Source organism: Lutzomyia longipalpis, chromosome 2 (assembly GCF_024334085.1).
Source record: "Lutzomyia longipalpis isolate SR_M1_2022 chromosome 2, ASM2433408v1".
In the NCBI taxonomy this organism is placed as follows: Eukaryota; Metazoa; Arthropoda; class Insecta; order Diptera; family Psychodidae; genus Lutzomyia; species Lutzomyia longipalpis.
Genome location: NC_074708.1, coordinates 23,462,451 through 23,479,851, shown reverse-complemented (window position 1 = coordinate 23,479,851; position 17,401 = coordinate 23,462,451). Strand labels below are relative to the sequence as shown.

General features: G+C 34.3%; 3 protein-coding genes across 7 annotated transcripts; 1 reads left to right on the top strand and 2 right to left on the bottom strand.

Annotated features, from left to right (window-relative positions):
* Positions 1 to 2,084: 2,084 nt before the first annotated feature.
* LOC129789630 (synaptic vesicle glycoprotein 2C-like) lies at positions 2,085 to 6,536 on the bottom strand. The gene is made up of 5 exons (XM_055826604.1): positions 5,836 to 6,536; positions 3,692 to 4,391; positions 2,888 to 3,011; positions 2,534 to 2,818; positions 2,085 to 2,459 (listed from the first exon to the last, which is right to left on the bottom strand). The coding sequence occupies exons 1-5, from the start codon at positions 6,435 to 6,437 to the stop codon at positions 2,359 to 2,361; spliced, it is 1,812 nt and encodes a 603-aa protein (XP_055682579.1). The 5' UTR covers positions 6,438 to 6,536; the 3' UTR covers positions 2,085 to 2,358.
* Positions 6,537 to 9,293: 2,757 nt separating this feature from the next.
* LOC129789714 (uncharacterized) lies at positions 9,294 to 12,592 on the top strand. The gene is made up of 3 exons (XM_055826728.1): positions 9,294 to 9,411; positions 10,824 to 11,080; positions 11,433 to 12,592. Exons 2-3 carry the CDS (start codon positions 10,851 to 10,853, stop codon positions 12,286 to 12,288), a joined length of 1,086 nt encoding a protein of 361 aa, XP_055682703.1. The 5' UTR covers positions 9,294 to 9,411; positions 10,824 to 10,850; the 3' UTR covers positions 12,289 to 12,592.
* On the bottom strand, positions 9,463 to 16,952 carry LOC129789728 (platelet-derived growth factor subunit A). Of its 5 annotated transcripts, XR_008750489.1 has the most exons (6): positions 16,708 to 16,949; positions 14,453 to 14,636; positions 14,236 to 14,338; positions 10,252 to 10,781; positions 10,044 to 10,122; positions 9,805 to 9,974 (listed from the first exon to the last, which is right to left on the bottom strand). XR_008750489.1 is itself a non-coding variant. In XM_055826749.1 (5 exons), exons 1-5 carry the CDS (start codon positions 16,710 to 16,712, stop codon positions 9,819 to 9,821), a joined length of 978 nt encoding a protein of 325 aa, XP_055682724.1. In that variant the 5' UTR covers positions 16,713 to 16,952; the 3' UTR covers positions 9,463 to 9,818. The 5 variants fall into 5 exon arrangements, 4 of the variants coding, with proteins under 4 accessions (XP_055682724.1, XP_055682725.1, XP_055682726.1 ...); XM_055826749.1 differs by lacking the exon at positions 10,044 to 10,122 and having other exon boundaries at positions 9,463 to 9,974; positions 16,708 to 16,952; XM_055826750.1 differs by lacking the exon at positions 10,044 to 10,122 and having other exon boundaries at positions 9,463 to 9,974; positions 14,453 to 14,631; positions 16,778 to 16,948.
* Between the last annotated feature and the right edge of the window lie 449 nt (positions 16,953 to 17,401).

The window sequence follows — 17,401 nt, the reverse complement described above, 5'->3', positions numbered from 1 at the left end:
TTTAAATGAAAGTGAAATCTTGTGCTATAAAGGCAGCACTTGAGATTCCTTTAGTATAAGAGGAAACAAGTGGTTGGGGTATCGTCATGGGAGAAATGGGAGACCAAGCAGATAAAGTGAAAATAAATGATTTTGTGACAACAATAATATGTTTCTTTTGGGGATGCTTTGTGGAGAATGAGCCCCGTAAGTCCTTTTTCACATAACATATACAGGCGATAGCATACGCCATAAAATGATACGGAAAAGTAGGGTTGATTTAGAACCAAATTAACTATTTTTAACAGCAATCCCCCTTCACGCTTCGCATTATTCGCATTCAAAGAAAATCGTCTCAATGCCATTGGGATTTTGTGTGCGAATGAGGCACAAAATATGTTGAGCAAATGTGGAATTGGGTGGAATTAATTTGTCACTAAATTGAGGTGGCGGAAGTGGCACATCCTCCTGGGTAAGGAGAAGGCTTTCAATTTTGCTAGGGTTGCTAACTTTAATGATTACACAACGAAATAACAATTTAATATAATGACAATGGTAAATTACTTAAGGTGGTTGACTTTAATCTGCATGTGAAGCTCTTCCAAATTATTGTTGACGCGTTCAAAGATTTCTTGCTGCATGATACCACAAGTAACGACGATTCCTACGATGACTTTCCAAACTTTTCTATCCAACATCCATGGAAGTTCGAGTTGAACTTGTTCAGCAAAAAGAAGCAAAAGGTATAAAATCTTTACCATGAAATATGAGGAGTGCGACACCCACACCCATCGCGGAGATTCGTACACATTTGCACAGCTTTCTTTTCGCCCTGAGGCCATGAGTTTGAGAAACAAAAAAAATATACATATAAATGCCATAGGATATAATGCAAGTAATTCCAAGTTGATAAATTAAGCAGCAATTTATGTTGAAACTTTACTTGTTTTCAACAATAATTCAGCTGAAGAAGTTTACATTCCTGACTGTTATCCGTTTTGCTTCACCTTTTTACTTTATACCAAAAATTCTATGATATCCATAAAATTTATTCCCTCGTACATCCCATGCAAAAATCAATTATTATAAATTTAATAAAAAAAATTATTATATTCTAAAGCAAGATTTTACCTACAGTCGTGCTTTGACATAAGATAGTCTTGGATGTACTATACTCTCGCGTATTGAAAATAATGTGTATGAAGAGTATATCCAAGACTATCTAATGCCAAGACACGAGTGTATTCAATTTATTTAGTTCTTTAATTCGCTTTTGTATTTAACTCGAATTTGCCCTCAAAATTTTTTAATTTGTTTATTCAAAGTCTCATAAAGTCTTTCAAGCCTAAAACGTACTAAATTCAATCCATAAAAGATGCTAAAAAGCCTAAAGGGAGCTAAATACAAATCAAAAATGTGCAAAATTTAAGCTGTAAGAATTCATTCATATCAAAATCAAAATGTAATAAATCTTGATAAATTATCAAGATGGAATAAAAGATATTTTATCATTTAAATAAGAGAAAAGTCTAGATCATCCAAATGAAAAATATTTTAAAAAGATTGTAAAGGTTTAGAATGGTATATGCGATATTTAGCATAGGTACATAAATATTCCCATGCTTCTTGGAAGTTTTAGTATCATTTTCGCGATTTTCGCCATTAACGCCCAAGCAAAAGGCAAAAGGAAAATTATTCCGTGTTAGTAAAGTATAAACAGTGTGGGAGGTATTTTCATATGGAATATAACGATAAAATGTGAAGCTGTTTATTTATTTGCCGGCTTAAAATCAACTTTAATGCCATTATGATTGTTTCCATGCGGCTCCATTCTGCTTATGTGATATATATATTTGTCCTGAGAGATTCTTCTTTTTGAGGTTTTTCTCCTCAATCCTACACACCAAATGCACGTGAAGGGGGATTAAGATTTTCACCCAAGAATATTTGTTACTTTTCCGATTCCATCACACTGATTACACGTTGTTGTTCTTGAGTAATTTAGCATCATGATTAATTTGTCATTGAATGAGGCAGAAAGAGAGTGAATTTCTCTCTTAATTCACTATCGTTGTCGCGCTGAGTAAACAAATAACGCTCGTGTATACTTTTTTCTCATTATTTATTTTCTTTGATATAATTTACAATGAATAATAGTAAAACTATTTTTAACAAGAGGCAAAAAGTAAATTTCTCTGCGTTCACAACAAGTTCTCATTTCAATCAATTGACCCCAATAGATTGATTTGCCGTCAAAAGTCGAGAAGATTCCCCCTTTTGGCACAGTACGAGCCAAGTTTTAGAAACGCAATAAATGCGAAATATGTAGTCGCTATGTATGCACAAAAAAAGTGATATATAGCATGGAAAATTTTTGATCTACTGTCGTCCATAGGATGATATACTAAGTCGTTCCTCCCGTACCCGCCTATCAGGTCTTACTTGCACATTAGGAATGGAGAAAGATAGCACGCCACAAACTTTAAAGTAAGAAAAGAGAAGCGTCACGTTCCGCCCAATTGAAAGGGTGATAAAATCAAAATCAAATACTTACGAATAAGTGATATTCCGGAAATGAGAAAAGTAGCTTCACAATTGAATTCCAGCATAGCTGCTACGAGATTAGACCCAAAAACACTTCCCAATCGTCCCATCATCAGGGAAATGCAAACAGACATTGCCCTGAGGTGTGTTGGGAACAAATCCACCGTTGCAGCATTAACTACAGTCACGGCGAGACCACACATAAGTAGGATCACATAGAGGTAGATCGAAAGGAGGGGGATGGTTGTGAAAACTATGGCAATCCCACAAATTCCACAGCCCATCAGCACGAAGACTGTAAGTAATGAAAAGTAATGAAAAAAAGTGTTCTAATTTTACGAGAGAAAAAAATGACAATTTTTACCAAGAATTGCGAGCTTTCCCACGGCATTAATGGTAATTCCAATTACGACAAAACCAACAGCATAGAGAACTTCCAAGACAAGGGAGTGCTCAAAAGCAGAAATATCCAGTTTAACGTCGCAAGTCTAGAGAATAATAAATATGATTAAAAAAAAGAATAATATTAGTCTTTTCTTGTAATACGCTAAAGTACATATCCTGCAGGTAATGCAGGTATTACAATCTTTCTATTATGTGCAGCACAGTGTTAGTTATCAGATTACAGTCAGGTATTGGTTAACGTCGCATGGGATATACTCTTTCCACCCATTAATAATAATGAGTGGAAAGAGTATATCCCATGCGACGTTAATCAATACCTGACTGTAAATGGAAAACGAACCACTTTTTGGCTAAACTAATATCTTTATGTAATTTCCTAATTTTTAAAAAAAACCATATATATAATATATAAATACATAGATTTTATATGCAGATCATACTTGTAAGAACTGCAATGAATGAGAATTTAGTTACTGCAATCTGTGCCATGTGTTACGACAGAATAATAAAATTAGCATGTAATCAAATATGTATGTATATTGAATAGAAACTTGAAATTAAAAAGAATTATTAATTAAATAATCTTGATCCCAGTCATAAAAAATATATTTTATACAGAACAAAGAAAAATGTGGATTCCCTGTACATTTTATTTATTCTCATTATGACCACAAAGTTACAAAAAAAATAATCATTAAATTTTGTTTATCTTACAAATTTTAAATAATAAAAAAAATAAAGTTTTATTCGTTTTCCAACTTACCGCATTATCACTCGCTGTAAGAATTTCCCTAATGTCTACTTTTGTATTTATTACTGCATCACAGATAGTAGCTGTGTAGTTTCCACCTAATTGTTCCATGTGCGTTGCAACTCTGTTGAGGATATCCGGAAAAAACATGTACATCCCATTGGAGCTAACAAAAATCCCAAACTGCAGGGTACACGCAATTATTGTTTTCCTCAGGTGTTCCCCCATAAAAAGTGGTGCTGTTTGATTGTACATAGACTTTAGGACACGGAAATTCCCTTTCATATTTTGTTCGTTGTGCTTTCGACTAGCAAGGCTTTCATATTCCTCAATTATGGCACAAATTTTTAGTGTCTCCCTATCCTGTCCCGTGTTGATCCCATAAATTCGCTGGAGGATTTTTATCGTGTCCGTCTGACGTCCCTGGGATAAAACGAATTTAGGGCTCTCCGGGAGAATTAAAAGGGATAGAGCACAAAAGAGATCCGGCAGGCCGCAGACAACGAGAAAGAGGCGCCAGGGTTTGTAGGTAATGCCCAAAAAGGGAATATCAAAGGCCCAAGTATTATTCATTACCAACCACGCAACAGCCGGCATAAGCATTCCACCCAATCCAAATATAGTCGATGCTGCCATTATAGCACGTGATCGGGTTTTCATATTATGAAATTCACCCAAATATGCATAAACAGTCGCTGAAGATCCAGAAATACTGTGAAAAAGGTTTCAAAAAGAATTAAAAAATTAAATTAAATAACTTTTTAATTATGTTTTTAAAAATTAGATAGGTAATTGTTTAGTTGTCCTTTTTTTAACAATTAACTCTTTTTAAAAATTAAATGAAATATAATCTAAAATTGAAATTTTCAGAAATGATAATTCTTTACCATAAAAAGTTTGAGTGTTAAGCAGAAATTCCACATCAAAGAACTCAAAAAAAAAACATAATCATTTTGCAAAAATGTACCTATTGCCTAAGAAGATTTTCAAAAATTATTAAAAGTCGTTAAAAAAATTAGATATATTTTGACAAAATGACATTATAACTAGCTAGGTATAGAGGATTCTAAAAAGTAGATAATTAACCCATTTTCCACCAGCTCCTTGAAGCTGTTTGACGATCGAAATAAAATCTTGAGGAATTATAGATAGTGACCAAAACCAAATTTCGGTAACCAGAAATTATTAGGACATGCAGGTAGGTGTTGAGATATCTTTAAGTTACGATTTTTCAAGGTTACTCAATAACTCTAAGTAAATCAATCTTATTCAAAAAAATCTCAATTTTCAAATTTTATTTTGTTCTTTGAAGACGATTTTCACAGATTTTCATCGAATTAAAAAAAAATAAGCAATTAAAAATTTTTCTACCAAAAAAATTGAATTATTTTTATGTATGAAATATATTTTTGAAAAATATTGATAAAGAATTGACCTGGAAGACTTTTTAAATCAAACTTAACGAAAATTTGCAAAAAAATCGGTCATATCTGGGTTAATGAGCGAAATCACAATTTTCCTGATGCTTTCCACTAAAAGTCAACCCATCAACATCAATCAATTGTTATTTGCATAGATAGCAAAAGTTCAATAGGAAGCGCAATAAAGTTAAGGCATTCATACAGCAAATAAAGCTCTTGGAAAATTACCCTAAACGAAAACAGGAAATCAAACAATCTCACTTTTATTTAAAACTCATTCAATATAAACAACGTTGTATTTTAATTGCACAATAATTGCTTTATCGTCGTGTATGTTGCAAAATTTAAATTTTAGAACTTGCATTTAATACAAGTTATATTTTTTAATGGTCGGTTGAAAATATGCATTAATATTTTGCTAAAATACATTTTAAACATTGCATTGTTTGATGTTTTTACACTTTATGTACCGTATCCTGTCGATAAAAATTATTCAATTGTTTTATTTAGCTAAATGTTTGAACATAACGTAATTACAGCCTAATTTATCATTAATTACTTAATAATTAAATTTTCTATAACATAGTATGTTCTATGTATTATGCATTTTGTCATTAGTAGAGCATGGAAAATGAAATTTTTAATACATATTTCCTGAAAAATTTCATTACGACTAATAATTTAGGCTATTTAGGTTTAAAAACCTTTAAAATAAATTTAAAAAGTGATACCTACAAAAATCCAGACAGGAATCGCATTACAGCAAATACCCAAAAATTATTGGTCAAGCTGGAAATCACGGTGGAGATGAATGTGGCAAACAGTGATGGCATTATCACAGCTTTTCGGCCCATAGTATCAGCCAAAAAGCCCCAAAGGTGTGAACTAATAATCATGCCGACAAAGGCAATTGCACTGAGAACACCTTTATCGCTATTTGTCAATTCGAGATCACACTGAGCCACAGGATTCACAAAACTAATTCCTAAAGTTTCAAGCAGAACAGCAGCCAAATTCATACCGCACACAAAGATCAGAAAACAATTAAATTTCCCAAATGTGGTCTTCGTGAGAGCATCCTCGAACCCAATTGGACGATCTGTCCTCCCACGAGCTGACTCAGTGTCAATGCGTGACCCATTGTCAGGTTCAGTCGTTCCAGGTCCTGATTCACTTGAGGGCTTTGGATCAGATCCTGCACCTAGTCTAAGGGCAGATCTAGACACTGGTTGTAGCACTGGCACTTCATCCTGTTGCACCCTATTAACCCTTTCACGCCTTTCACTGACACCATAATCCTGATCTTGTCCCTCGTTTTCACACGCGCTATTGCCCATTGCACGTTCTATATTGTAATCTTTTTCACAGAATCACTCCTTCAATTGATTATCATTGCGAACCACTGGATATTACACGACTGACGACAATTTCTTCATGAATGTATCATTTATATGGGGTGAAGTAACGCAAAGTGTTGATGAGACAATACTTTCGCGAAACTTTTTTATTGTCTCCAGCCACAGAATGTTGTACATATGTATATAAATTAAAAGTCTTTTAAATAGTGGTTCTGATCAAGTTCTGATTGAAGTTCTCACAGCTTCTGCAATCAGGCAGTTTCAAATCAATTTAATAGGTAAATTATTTTATGAATATATTAAAATCTGCATTATATTAATTAAATCTAATTTTATGCTTCACATTCTATGATAAAAGTTGATTTCTTTTGTGTTAGAGATCACTGTATATAGAGCACTGTGATCAGCCGCTCCTTAAGCTCTGATCAAGGCGGTTTGTTCTTTAATTAGAATATGTAAATAACCTCATAAATTTAAAAAAAATTATCTAAAGCATTTTTAATAAAATATAAATATATACCTACTTAATATAAGTATTTATCGTATGTCATATACATAAAATCGTTGGTACCGGCTAGCATTTAAGAACTCTGTTTATATTAAAATTAATAAAGGCTTCGTCAACGATCTTTTCCAAAATGAGATTTGAGGTTTGAGAAAAAAATTAAAGACGTTAAAAATTGATTATAAAATGACTAAAAAGTTGAAGTTTATAAGAACTGAGTATAAACTAAACTTGCGGCTGTTAGATTAAATTAAAAGCTTACGATTAACGCCTCAAGTTTATATTCTATCGTTAGAAGTTTCTTACCTAACATTTGACGTTCCCTTTAACGTCTGACACTTTTTACATTTTAATGAAATTTTTTTTAATAACTTGAAAATCCTCACTGATTTTAATTTTTCCCTGGCTACGCTTCTATAATAAACTAAAGCTCAAGGTGTGTAATAAATTCTGGGGTTTAAGCTCATAAGAACTTATAATATATTTTATGAATGAACCATAGCAGATCTCCTAATTCTAAGAAAAAGTCTTACTGTCGTGTTTATTGTTGAACCATGCTTATTGAATTGGTGTTTTTCCCAATTTTCTTCCTTTTCTTATATTGTTTATTAATGAAATATTCTAGACACCTGTCCAATGTCCACCTGTTCCATTTGTCATAATAATTCTTTACTAAAAACATCCGTAAATAAACAAAATACAAGCCCAAAATAATTACGCATTAAAATGAATTTTAAAACTACTGACTGAGAAGCTGAGAGTTTTTTTTAATTCCTAATTTGTAACCAATTTAGCTATGTATGTATAGTATACATATAGTTCTAGAATAATTTCTAAACTGCTCACTCTGTGTATTATTTTACCCCTTTTACCCTACACAGGAAATCCTATCTTAGGAAATCTAGAGAAGTGGTGCTTGGTTAAGTTATGAATCATAAAACACAAAGAGCCTCTACTCCTTTTATAATGTATACGTGCTTATATTTCTTATCAAAATACGTTGCTTTCGTTAACTCATGTGAGATGCATTTATCATCTCAAAAAAGGTGCAAGAAGGCACGATCTCAAAATGCCCCATGGAGATGCTAATAGTGTACGACTACACGGCTTAGTTACACATTTATTAAAGTGATTTACAATCGAAGAATGGCATGCTAAGAGACTTTAGAGACATTTTGTTGATTTTTCGCGGTGCAGCTGCCAGCATTTTGCTCTGAAATCAGTTATATTCCAGCAGATAAATATTTAATAAATGCGGTGGCACAGAGAGCTATATACATGTGCGACCACCTCACAATGTACTACCCTAGCTTCTAATTTTGTAAAAGAAAATTGCAAAGATCCGCCATTCATAAGTTTCTGTGCAGAATTTTATAGAATTTTTCAAGTATTAAGTTTCCCTGAAAATAAATCTAAAGAACGATTCTCTAAAAAAAGGACGCTGTATTTTTTTAAGTAAACTCTTCCTAAACCGCTTGACCGATCACGATTTATTTGGGAGTTAATAGTGAAAAGGGTTTAAAGAAAATTTCCCAAGCAGTGAGATTTCAGTGCTTTTCCGGGAGGAAAATGTATTTTTCTATATGTTTTTGCAACCGCGAAATTAATCTATCTTTGGAAAACAAAACAGCGGTTTTGATTGTCCAGATTCTCCCCATTTTAACTCGAGTTTTAAACCTTTTTCTGTTCTTTGGAGATTCTAATTGTAGGGTGAGACATTCCGGGGCTTCCGGGTGGTTTTAGAATATTCCCTCGCGGAATTGTCGCTAAATTTTTAAAGCAAATTATGAATTTTAAAGCATTTTAAACATGGATAATAGCAGTTGCGTTTTTTAAATTCTCTTCCGTTAATCCGTTAAAAGATCAGCGCTCTCTAATGGAAAACGTATAAATCTCAGATCCCTTCAACATATTTTAGTGTCACAATGGTCACAATACTATATGTTATGTCCTGAAACATTTCATGACAATTAAAAGGACATGGAAGTTTTTTTTTCACCTGTTTCACTTTTTTTATGCCTCATTTTCTTCAATACGGAACTACAGAATGTCTTTGATATAGCCTTGAATTAAATTGCATGACAGTCATTTCATAGGAAACTAATTGATAAAGAAAATATTTTTTTTATTAAAGAATCAGATAGTAAAATGAGAAAAAAATACTTTTGATTTCATTTTATTTGATCCCCAAAGTCTGTAAATAATGTAAAATTCATAAAAGGATTATCCGGGACAGGCCAATAAATGTCCCAATCGATGTCACGTTTTGTAACGCAACGTTTGTAAGACATAGTCATATCCGAATCAGAAGAATAATCACGTTATTATGAATCATAGCTGGGTTAGTGGGTTAGTGCGATAGAACACAAAATACGCCTTTTTCCTCGTGCAAGTGCAATTTTATCCTTTTATTTTAGAAGGAATACATTTTAATATCAATGATTTAGTGTAAGTTAATTCTCATTCATTAAATTCTCTCCCTAAAAGTGCTAAAAAGAATTTTTTATTGTTTATGAAAAATGTTTTATTTTGACAACTTATGGTTATGTTTGTTTGTTTTTGTTTTCTTCGGGCTTTTATTTTATTCGCTTTTTTTCTTAACTTTTCCGTGCTAAATATTGCTTTTCGTAACATTGGAATGCCATAATAGATATTACTATGCTGTCTATACTACCTAAGGAATATGATAAAGTGTCTTCTTAGAAGATAAATCTGCGATCTCGAATAAGCTGCAAAACCTCCGGAAGGATGTTTTTTTTCCTCCCAATTCTAGCCATTCTAGCACTAATAATAGCTTTTTATAGCCATAAAGACGCAGGAAAAGAATCAAAGAGTTGTTGCTTCTCTGAATAAAATCAGTAGTATTTATTGGGTGGCCAGGGTGTGCCGCTAGAATATTCCGGGGTTACGGTGTGGTATCTACTGTCGTCATTTGGAGTCACCGGACGTGCCTTGATGATGTACTTCTTCCTATCGAGAATCGCCTCATCACTGGGCCGTAGAATTGGTAGCTGCAATGAGATAATACATAAATGTAACATTAATCGTTTTCCCATGAATTAGAATGCAACGATACTCACTTAAATTCTAAGTAAAAATGGGGTTTTCTTGTGAAATTCTTTGCTTTTAATCTACTTTCTAAATCCTATAATAATCCGTCTGAGAAAGTGAAAGAAACAAGAAAAAAATGATATTTTGCTTAAGCGAGAATCATTAGATTTTAAATTCTTGAAATTCGTTTGAATTTAAAGCAGTAAAAATGAGTATTTCCGGTGAAAGTTTACTTACTGGAATGCACTGGCATTGGGTCTCATCAAAGAATGTTCCAGTTGTGCAGCCCTTTGTTTCCCGGCACCGACAATTGCAGGCATTGCTGTCCCAAATTTTGAGCTCACTCTCCTTCAGGCACTTGCTCTGATCCTCCAAATTCGTACAGACACACTTGCATTGAGATGCCTCGTACCTCTGGAAGCGATTGCAATGCTCCTCCTTGACAGCGCAAGCACATCGACATTTTGTATGCTGCTCCACAATAATTGGCACCCTTTCGACCAGCTGCATCCGCACTCCTCCCGTGTACTGAGACTTAACTATCGTATACGTGAGGGTTTCCGTCTCCGTGGGCTGGCAGCTGAGTAGTCGATGGGAGCAGCATCCCCCACAGCGCTTTACCCGCGTACATTGTGGGTAGTAGACGATTGATGGGTCATTTGGGGCTTCCGTGGGGATTAGAGACACCAAAGTCAGCTCCGGGGTACAAATTCCAGGCTTAGGGATAACCCCAATGCCACGCTCAATGCCCTCTCCATCGAAATTACCTGGAAAATAAATGAAAAATTATTTAATTCTTCTCATTACAGTGAATCCCTCAAGTGTCCGGGAAGTCAATGGATTCGAACGCTGTCCTCCGGAAGTTTGTTGATCTCTGCAATAATCAACAAAGCGATCAGATCTCATTGCTTTTCGCATCAAATGGCGTTGTGGATTGGTACGGACGAACACTGAGGGGACCAAGGAAAATTGCTGATTTCTTCCGCTACAACAACCAGTACTACCACAAGTTTGCAGATGGCAAGCAGTGCTCACCATTTGAGATTAGAGAAACTCATACTGCCACGTAAGTTTTTTTTTTTAGTTATTTTTATGCATTTTTGGACGATAATTCTCTGTGAGGAAATACTATCTTGACTACATTTTAATTGTCTAAAAATAGATTGCGTCATAAAGAGTAATGGGACGATTAAAATAAACCAATATAATAAATTCCCGTGCGGTTGATTACTTGGAAGAATATTAAACGTTTTTTTCCCCTCTTTATATGGCAGAGAGAACGTATAGATAGTTTTTTTTTCACAATTTTAACAAACATCTCACGTACTTTGGATGACTAAATCTCGGGGAATGTGGAATGTCTGAGGGAAAGAATTTTATTCATCGACACACTAATGAAAAATTTGTTTTGTTGTTAGGAGACAAATCCCACCGGAAAACTTGACAGTGCAGAATGAAGAGTCAACAAGGAGAGAGTATTCCGCGAAGGAATCATGTGACAATGTGCCATCAACGAGTGCAGCAGAGGATAGCAAGGGCTTCATGACACCACCACAGCAGGATGTATCAACGCCAAAACTTCCTGCACTGACACATGGCCATATATTTCGTAAAATGAGCAGTAGTGACGACGATGATGACGACGAAAGGCTGTGCTCAGTGAGGAATTTCAGAGAGACCCTCCATGGCGCAGATTCAAGTGGTTTGATGGAGCTAGAGCGACACGAAACACCCAGTGAACGTTCTCTTTTGCAGAGCAGAAAGAGACCAGCTAGTAGCGATAGTAGCGAGGAGACTGATGAGCAATCCCCGAAGAAGCGCCTAAAAGACGCAGACTGTGATAGTGGAGTCGTCGAAGGTGGGGACTGTGACCAATTAACTGATCTCTATACGGAACTCAAGTACATTGAAGCCTTTGGGAGTCTCGAAATGAGACAAAGGACTAAACATCGTGGTGTTCATGCAGCTCCATCGACAAGTCAAAGTTCCTCAACGTCCCACGAAAGACTCCCCCCTGATGATGCCACCGATAGTCACCTGGTGAGACAAACTAAACTCAATATCTCCTACCGTTTGCATCGCAACGGGAAGGACGTTCAATTTGCCCTCATTGTGTACGAGAACCTCACCAAGAAGCCCACAACTAGACGGAACCTTATCAATGAATTCGGAACAATTGAGATTGACAAGACATCCAAAAAAACACCTGTTAGTAAGAAAAATGTCGATAAAACACGAAAGTCTGTGACTGCGAAGAAACCACTGAGATTCTGATAAAATTTCATATTTTAAGTTTCATTTTCTTTTTCACACAAAAGGACTATATTCTCAAAATTAACAGTAGCCCCTAATTTCTAATATTATATATTTGATTTTCTTTTAATTATAAATATTTTTTCTTATATAAAAAATTTCGATAAATTGCAAATAAGAAGAAAATTCATCGTACAAAATGATGAAAAAAAATTTTTTTTCTCTTTTTATTTCTTTATTTCACAAACATTTCCCAGTTCATTTAATTATAAAAATTTATATTAAAAAAAACTGATCAATAAAATCACAAATTTTGTAAAAAAAATCTATATATTAAGTCTTATTCAGCGATCAAGAAACCCATGAAATCTTTGAATATTGTACTGAAATTTCAAGATTTCAAGCGAATTTCAAGGGTTTCTTGGTCGTTGAATAAGACCCAATTTCAATGTTTATTAGTCGTCACTTCTCTGATTAAATTGATATTAGAAAAAAGGATCACCGCTAACAAAACAAATTATGGGAATTCAACTGGGTAAGTATAGGTATTGTGATAAAATGCAAAAATTTTTAAAGATGTGTCAAAGTAATTTAACAAGAGAGAATTAGTTAGCTGCAGTAGTTCGGACTGTGTAAAAAAGTTTAGATTAATTTAATGTCGCAGCCAGGAAAGATATTTGTAGCCACTGAAGAAAGCTCCGAACAGAGCCGAAAGCTGTGGAAAACGTGAGTTTTCCTGGGTGAGAACCCCCATTTAACCGACGAAAAACCCGGAAAATTATTATTGATATTTGTTTGTATAAAACAATAAAGATTTTCTTTTTTTTATCCCACACCACCCTAATAAAGATTTCTTTTCAAAGATTTAAACATATTTTACAAGCTAAAAAATTACATGAAAACATGACAAACTTTAGTAAAATAATTTAAATGAACGACAACCGTTCGTAAATTCACGTCGAAAGTTCAGAAGAAATAATATTAGGAAAAATGTTAAAGGTTAGAAGAAAACTTTTAACCGTTGAAAATAATAATGTTAAATGTTTAAAAGATATTATATCAAACAATGAAAAAAGAAACTTCAAAGGTTAAAAGATATTAGTTGAATGACAGCAAAAAACATCAAACGAACGTTAGAAAATAAATGTTGAATGTTTAAAAAGAAATGCCAAACGTAGGAAGAAATTAAATCAAACAATCGCATTGTCCTAAAATATCAAACGTTAAAAGAAACGTCTAACTAAAATTTAAACAGAAAAGTCAAACATCAGCAAAATATTACAAAAAGAACTTGAAACAGAAAATTTTGGAAAAATTAACTTTTCCCCCGGTCAGCGTCGGAAAATCGGAACTCAGTCCAGAATTAAAGGCACAATTCTGCCAGAGCTTTTGGCACAAATCAGTGCCTCTGGCAGAATTGTGCCTTTAATTCTGGACTGAGTTCCGATTTTCCGACGCTGACCGGGGGAAAAGTTAATTTTTCCAAAATTTTCTATTAAACTTACGTCGGCTTCAACAATTCAAAAGAACTTGAAACATTTAAAAAAAATCAAATGTTAGAAAATGAATATTAAATATTTGAAAATTAATAATAAACGTTAGAAGAAGTATGTACCTCAAATAAGTCAAAATGTCGCTAAATTAACATCAAACGTTAAAAAATGTACGTCAACAGTTAGGAAATAAACAGCAAATGATAGAAAAAAAAACTTCAAATGAACGTTAGAAAATGAATGTCAGATTTGAGTAGTAAGAGCCATATTCGTTCTTCATATTTTCAAAGACCTTTTGTTTAATTAAAACTTTTTTTTTGGAAAAGGTGTCAATGGCAAAGTGAATAAATTATAATTCACATTTTTATGATTTGCCATACTTTCGTAAAAGGTCATTAACTTCTACGTGAATATGACGAATAAAGCGAATATATATTAATTTCATCCGGATACAAAAAAAATGATAAACACTCACCGGGAAACTCTCGCGGATCCACGGAATCCTTGTCAATAAATTGATCAACAAATTGTGTAATATTTCCTACACTGCTCATCTTGTAAATTAAATCTATGGGAATCTGAAAGAAAAAAATACCAAACATGCATAAAATGTAATGAATCACTTTGAACACGTTTAATGCAAAACCAGGCGCCGCTGAATCATTCGCGTTTTTTTTTCGAATAACTCTTACCTCCATTGCGTCGTCACTGACCGAAAGGGGTACATCGAAGATGGGATCATAGGCTGAGCGGCGCTTGACGGTGACTTTGGGTGCGAGGGGGAATGCTGCATGATCACCTGTGGTCGTTGTCGCCAGAAATGTGACCGACGTGCTAATTGCCAGTAGAAAATTCCACATTGTCACCCACACTGTGCTGAAAAAAAAAACGAGATCAGTACTCTAGTCTGAGAAGCTCTCGGGGCAATTTAATAAAATTCCATGGGGGCACTCATTGAAACGCAAAAATCCACCGGAAGTATTTTTTTTCTAAACTGAATATCAACTGCGACCTGCGACTAACGTATAATGGAATAAAATCAATGAGGGGTTTCTCAAAAAATCTCAATGAACGTAATTTGTGGATACCACAACAATAAAACGTTAAATAATGATTGTAGAATTAGTTGGTATACCACAATCGTGGCATACCAAGTATTGTAATCGTCGGAAAAACCGACCACCTCAGATCGGACTCAAACTTGGTATGAGCACATTTTAGACTTCCCACATTACGAAAATAGTGGTGGAAAATTTTTGATCCGGCCGGCCGGCCTGCCGGCCGGCCGGTGCGCCAAACTTTGCCTTATAACTCGAGAACGGTAACAGATAGAGACTTCAGGTTTGAAGTTTTCTATAGAAATGTGGGTGTAAAATTTCATTTTTTCGCATTTTCAAAATCCAAGATGGCCGCCGTCCGCCATTTTGAAATACCATCAACCAGTCCCCTTATAGCTAGAAATCTGAAATTTTAGTATGTTGTAGTGCTCAGTGAGACGTTTTCATCGATAATTCATACTTGAAAATCGGTCAAGCCGTTTAGCAAATATGGCGGCCTAAAGCAAAAAGTGTTTTTTCGATATAACTCGAGAACGGCTTGACCGATTTTGACCATCTTAGTATCAAATGAAAGGTATTGAAAAGCCCTACAACTGTCTAGAATATTTCAAGTTCCAAAAATGGCCGCAAGAGACGCTAAAAACAAAAACAAAAATTGCCTAACTTTACGGGGCAATATCTTCGAATCCCAATCATAGATTTCCTTGAATTTTTGATATGTTGTAGCAGGACTAATAATCTTGCACCAGTCCGAAAATGAAGAAAATCTATGTCGCCGTTTAGAAGATATGATCATTTAAAAAATTCTTGAATTTGAAAAGTTCTAAGAGCCATATCTCTTGAACCGCTTGTCCGATTTGACTCAGTTTGGTATCAAATTAAAGGTTTTGCAATTATCTACAACTTTCTAGAACATCAGAAACCTCTAGAACCATTCCTTTAGGACGAAAAATACGAAAAACTCTTTTTGTGAAACAAAAATCCTCCATTTTCTGTTCTAGAGGTGACCTTGAAAATCATTGAAATTTATGTCAATTTATAGCCTATTTTAATACCTTTCCAAAACTAGTAAAGAAATTTCTGTAGGTCTAATAGAACTTCAGATATGTGCATTTTAATCTTTCATATTGATGAATTTCATAAAAAAATCAACTTTGCCTACTAATTCTGCTCACAAATTAAATTACAACGCATAGACTGACCCATCTACGTTGTGGTATACCAACTTTAATAACTGGACGCGTTATGATTGACTTTTAACTGCCCACGTGGTTGGTATAAATCAATTCTAAATGGAATAATAAAGCATAAAAAAAACATTGTTAAGTTCTTACGTTAATTCTCTGCTTTTTTACGCGTAAAAATTCTAAAATCCTAAACTTCCCAACAATTTTTTTTCATAAAATTTCTAGTTTAAAAGATGTTTTTTTACCTACATATAAGGGAATGTAGTTAATCGCAATTAATCTCAAAAATTCCCCACAGAGCTAGAATCTGGTAGGTGAATCACAAAGAGAAAAAAAATGTTACGAACAGAACTTTATTTGTTCTTCTTATCTCTAAATTAAATTTTCTCGATCACGTAAAGGTGTGTTTTTTAACGGCAGCCCACAAAGGTGTACAAAAGAAGTGTTGTTTAATTAGCAGAAAATACACAAAAGTTGCCTTTGAATACATAAAAGCACCAGTGGTGTCTGTCGTCATCGAAAGTGGCAAACAAGGTGGAGATGTTGCAGAAAAATGTGGGTCAAAAATGCCAAAATTTTCACTGCAATTAAATTTTCTCACACAATAAAAATGTTAAAATCAGCATGAAGTCAATATTATGTATTGTAGTAAAAATACGTCTTCTGTGCACCTGTGAGGGAATAATGGATTCGGGAAATTACCACATTAAACCCAAGGTCGTGACCTCAGAGAGAGAGCCAATACTACCGACATGCCGACATTCCAACACACCTTTCTTGCACCTGATATGCACAGGGATTCAATCGTGAGACAATCTTTCACTCCTTGTTTTCTTGTTTAGAATACTTTTTTCACACCACAAACTATCGCGAAAGCTCCCAAAAAAAATTCACTTCTCGACACTCTGAAAGCCTCAGACAGACTGCCTTGCTCACCAGTAGTGTGTTCAATGAATTGAGAAGTGCTAAACAGCCACAATGTGTTGTGGGGAGCTACCGACGAGAGTAAGAGTGAGACACCAGCAGAGTTTTCACGACCAGGTACGATCACAAGGTACCTATATCACATTCACCAACATGCAACTAAACTAACTAAGCAAAGCACCTTCTTGACCATCACTTCATTCACACGTAGCAAGAAAGGAAGTTTGAATGTGAATTGTGCTCGAATATTATTCATTCATTAGTTTAGTTAGAAGCAAGCAAAAAAATCATTCGCAGTACGAATTACACTTGATTTACATTTTACGTTGAAATCAAATTCAATTTCAGCTTGACTGAAAAAATCTTAAGTCTTGCTTGAGAAAATGTAAAAATCTTTAATTCTTCTTATGAGATCTTAAGTTTTTTATTAAAGAAACTTAAGAAGTCCTTTTAAAACTTGAGAGATATTTAA

Excerpts from the sequence above, each read along its gene's own strand:
- LOC129789728 (XM_055826749.1), bottom strand. Across the intron at positions 14,339-14,452 it reads TCAGTGACGACGCAATGGAG|ATTCCCATAGATTTAATTTA; the intron begins GTAAGAGTTATT and ends TTTTTCTTTCAG. Across the intron at positions 10,782-14,235 it reads GGATCCGCGAGAGTTTCCCG|GTAATTTCGATGGAGAGGGC; the intron begins GTGAGTGTTTAT and ends TTTATTTTCCAG.
- LOC129789630 (XM_055826604.1), bottom strand. The coding sequence starts at position 6,437 with ATGGGCAATAGCGCGTGTGAAAACGAGGGACAAGATCAGGATTATGGT. Across the intron at positions 4,392-5,835 it reads CGATTCCTGTCTGGATTTTT|TATTTCTGGATCTTCAGCGA; the intron begins GTAGGTATCACT and ends CCTTTTTCACAG. Across the intron at positions 2,819-2,887 it reads GGGAAAGCTCGCAATTCTTG|TCTTCGTGCTGATGGGCTGT; the intron begins GTAAAAATTGTC and ends CATTACTTACAG.
- LOC129789714 (XM_055826728.1), top strand. The coding sequence starts at position 10,851 with ATGGATTCGAACGCTGTCCTCCGGAAGTTTGTTGATCTCTGCAATAAT. Across the intron at positions 11,081-11,432 it reads AGAGAAACTCATACTGCCAC|GAGACAAATCCCACCGGAAA; the intron begins GTAAGTTTTTTT and ends TTTTGTTGTTAG.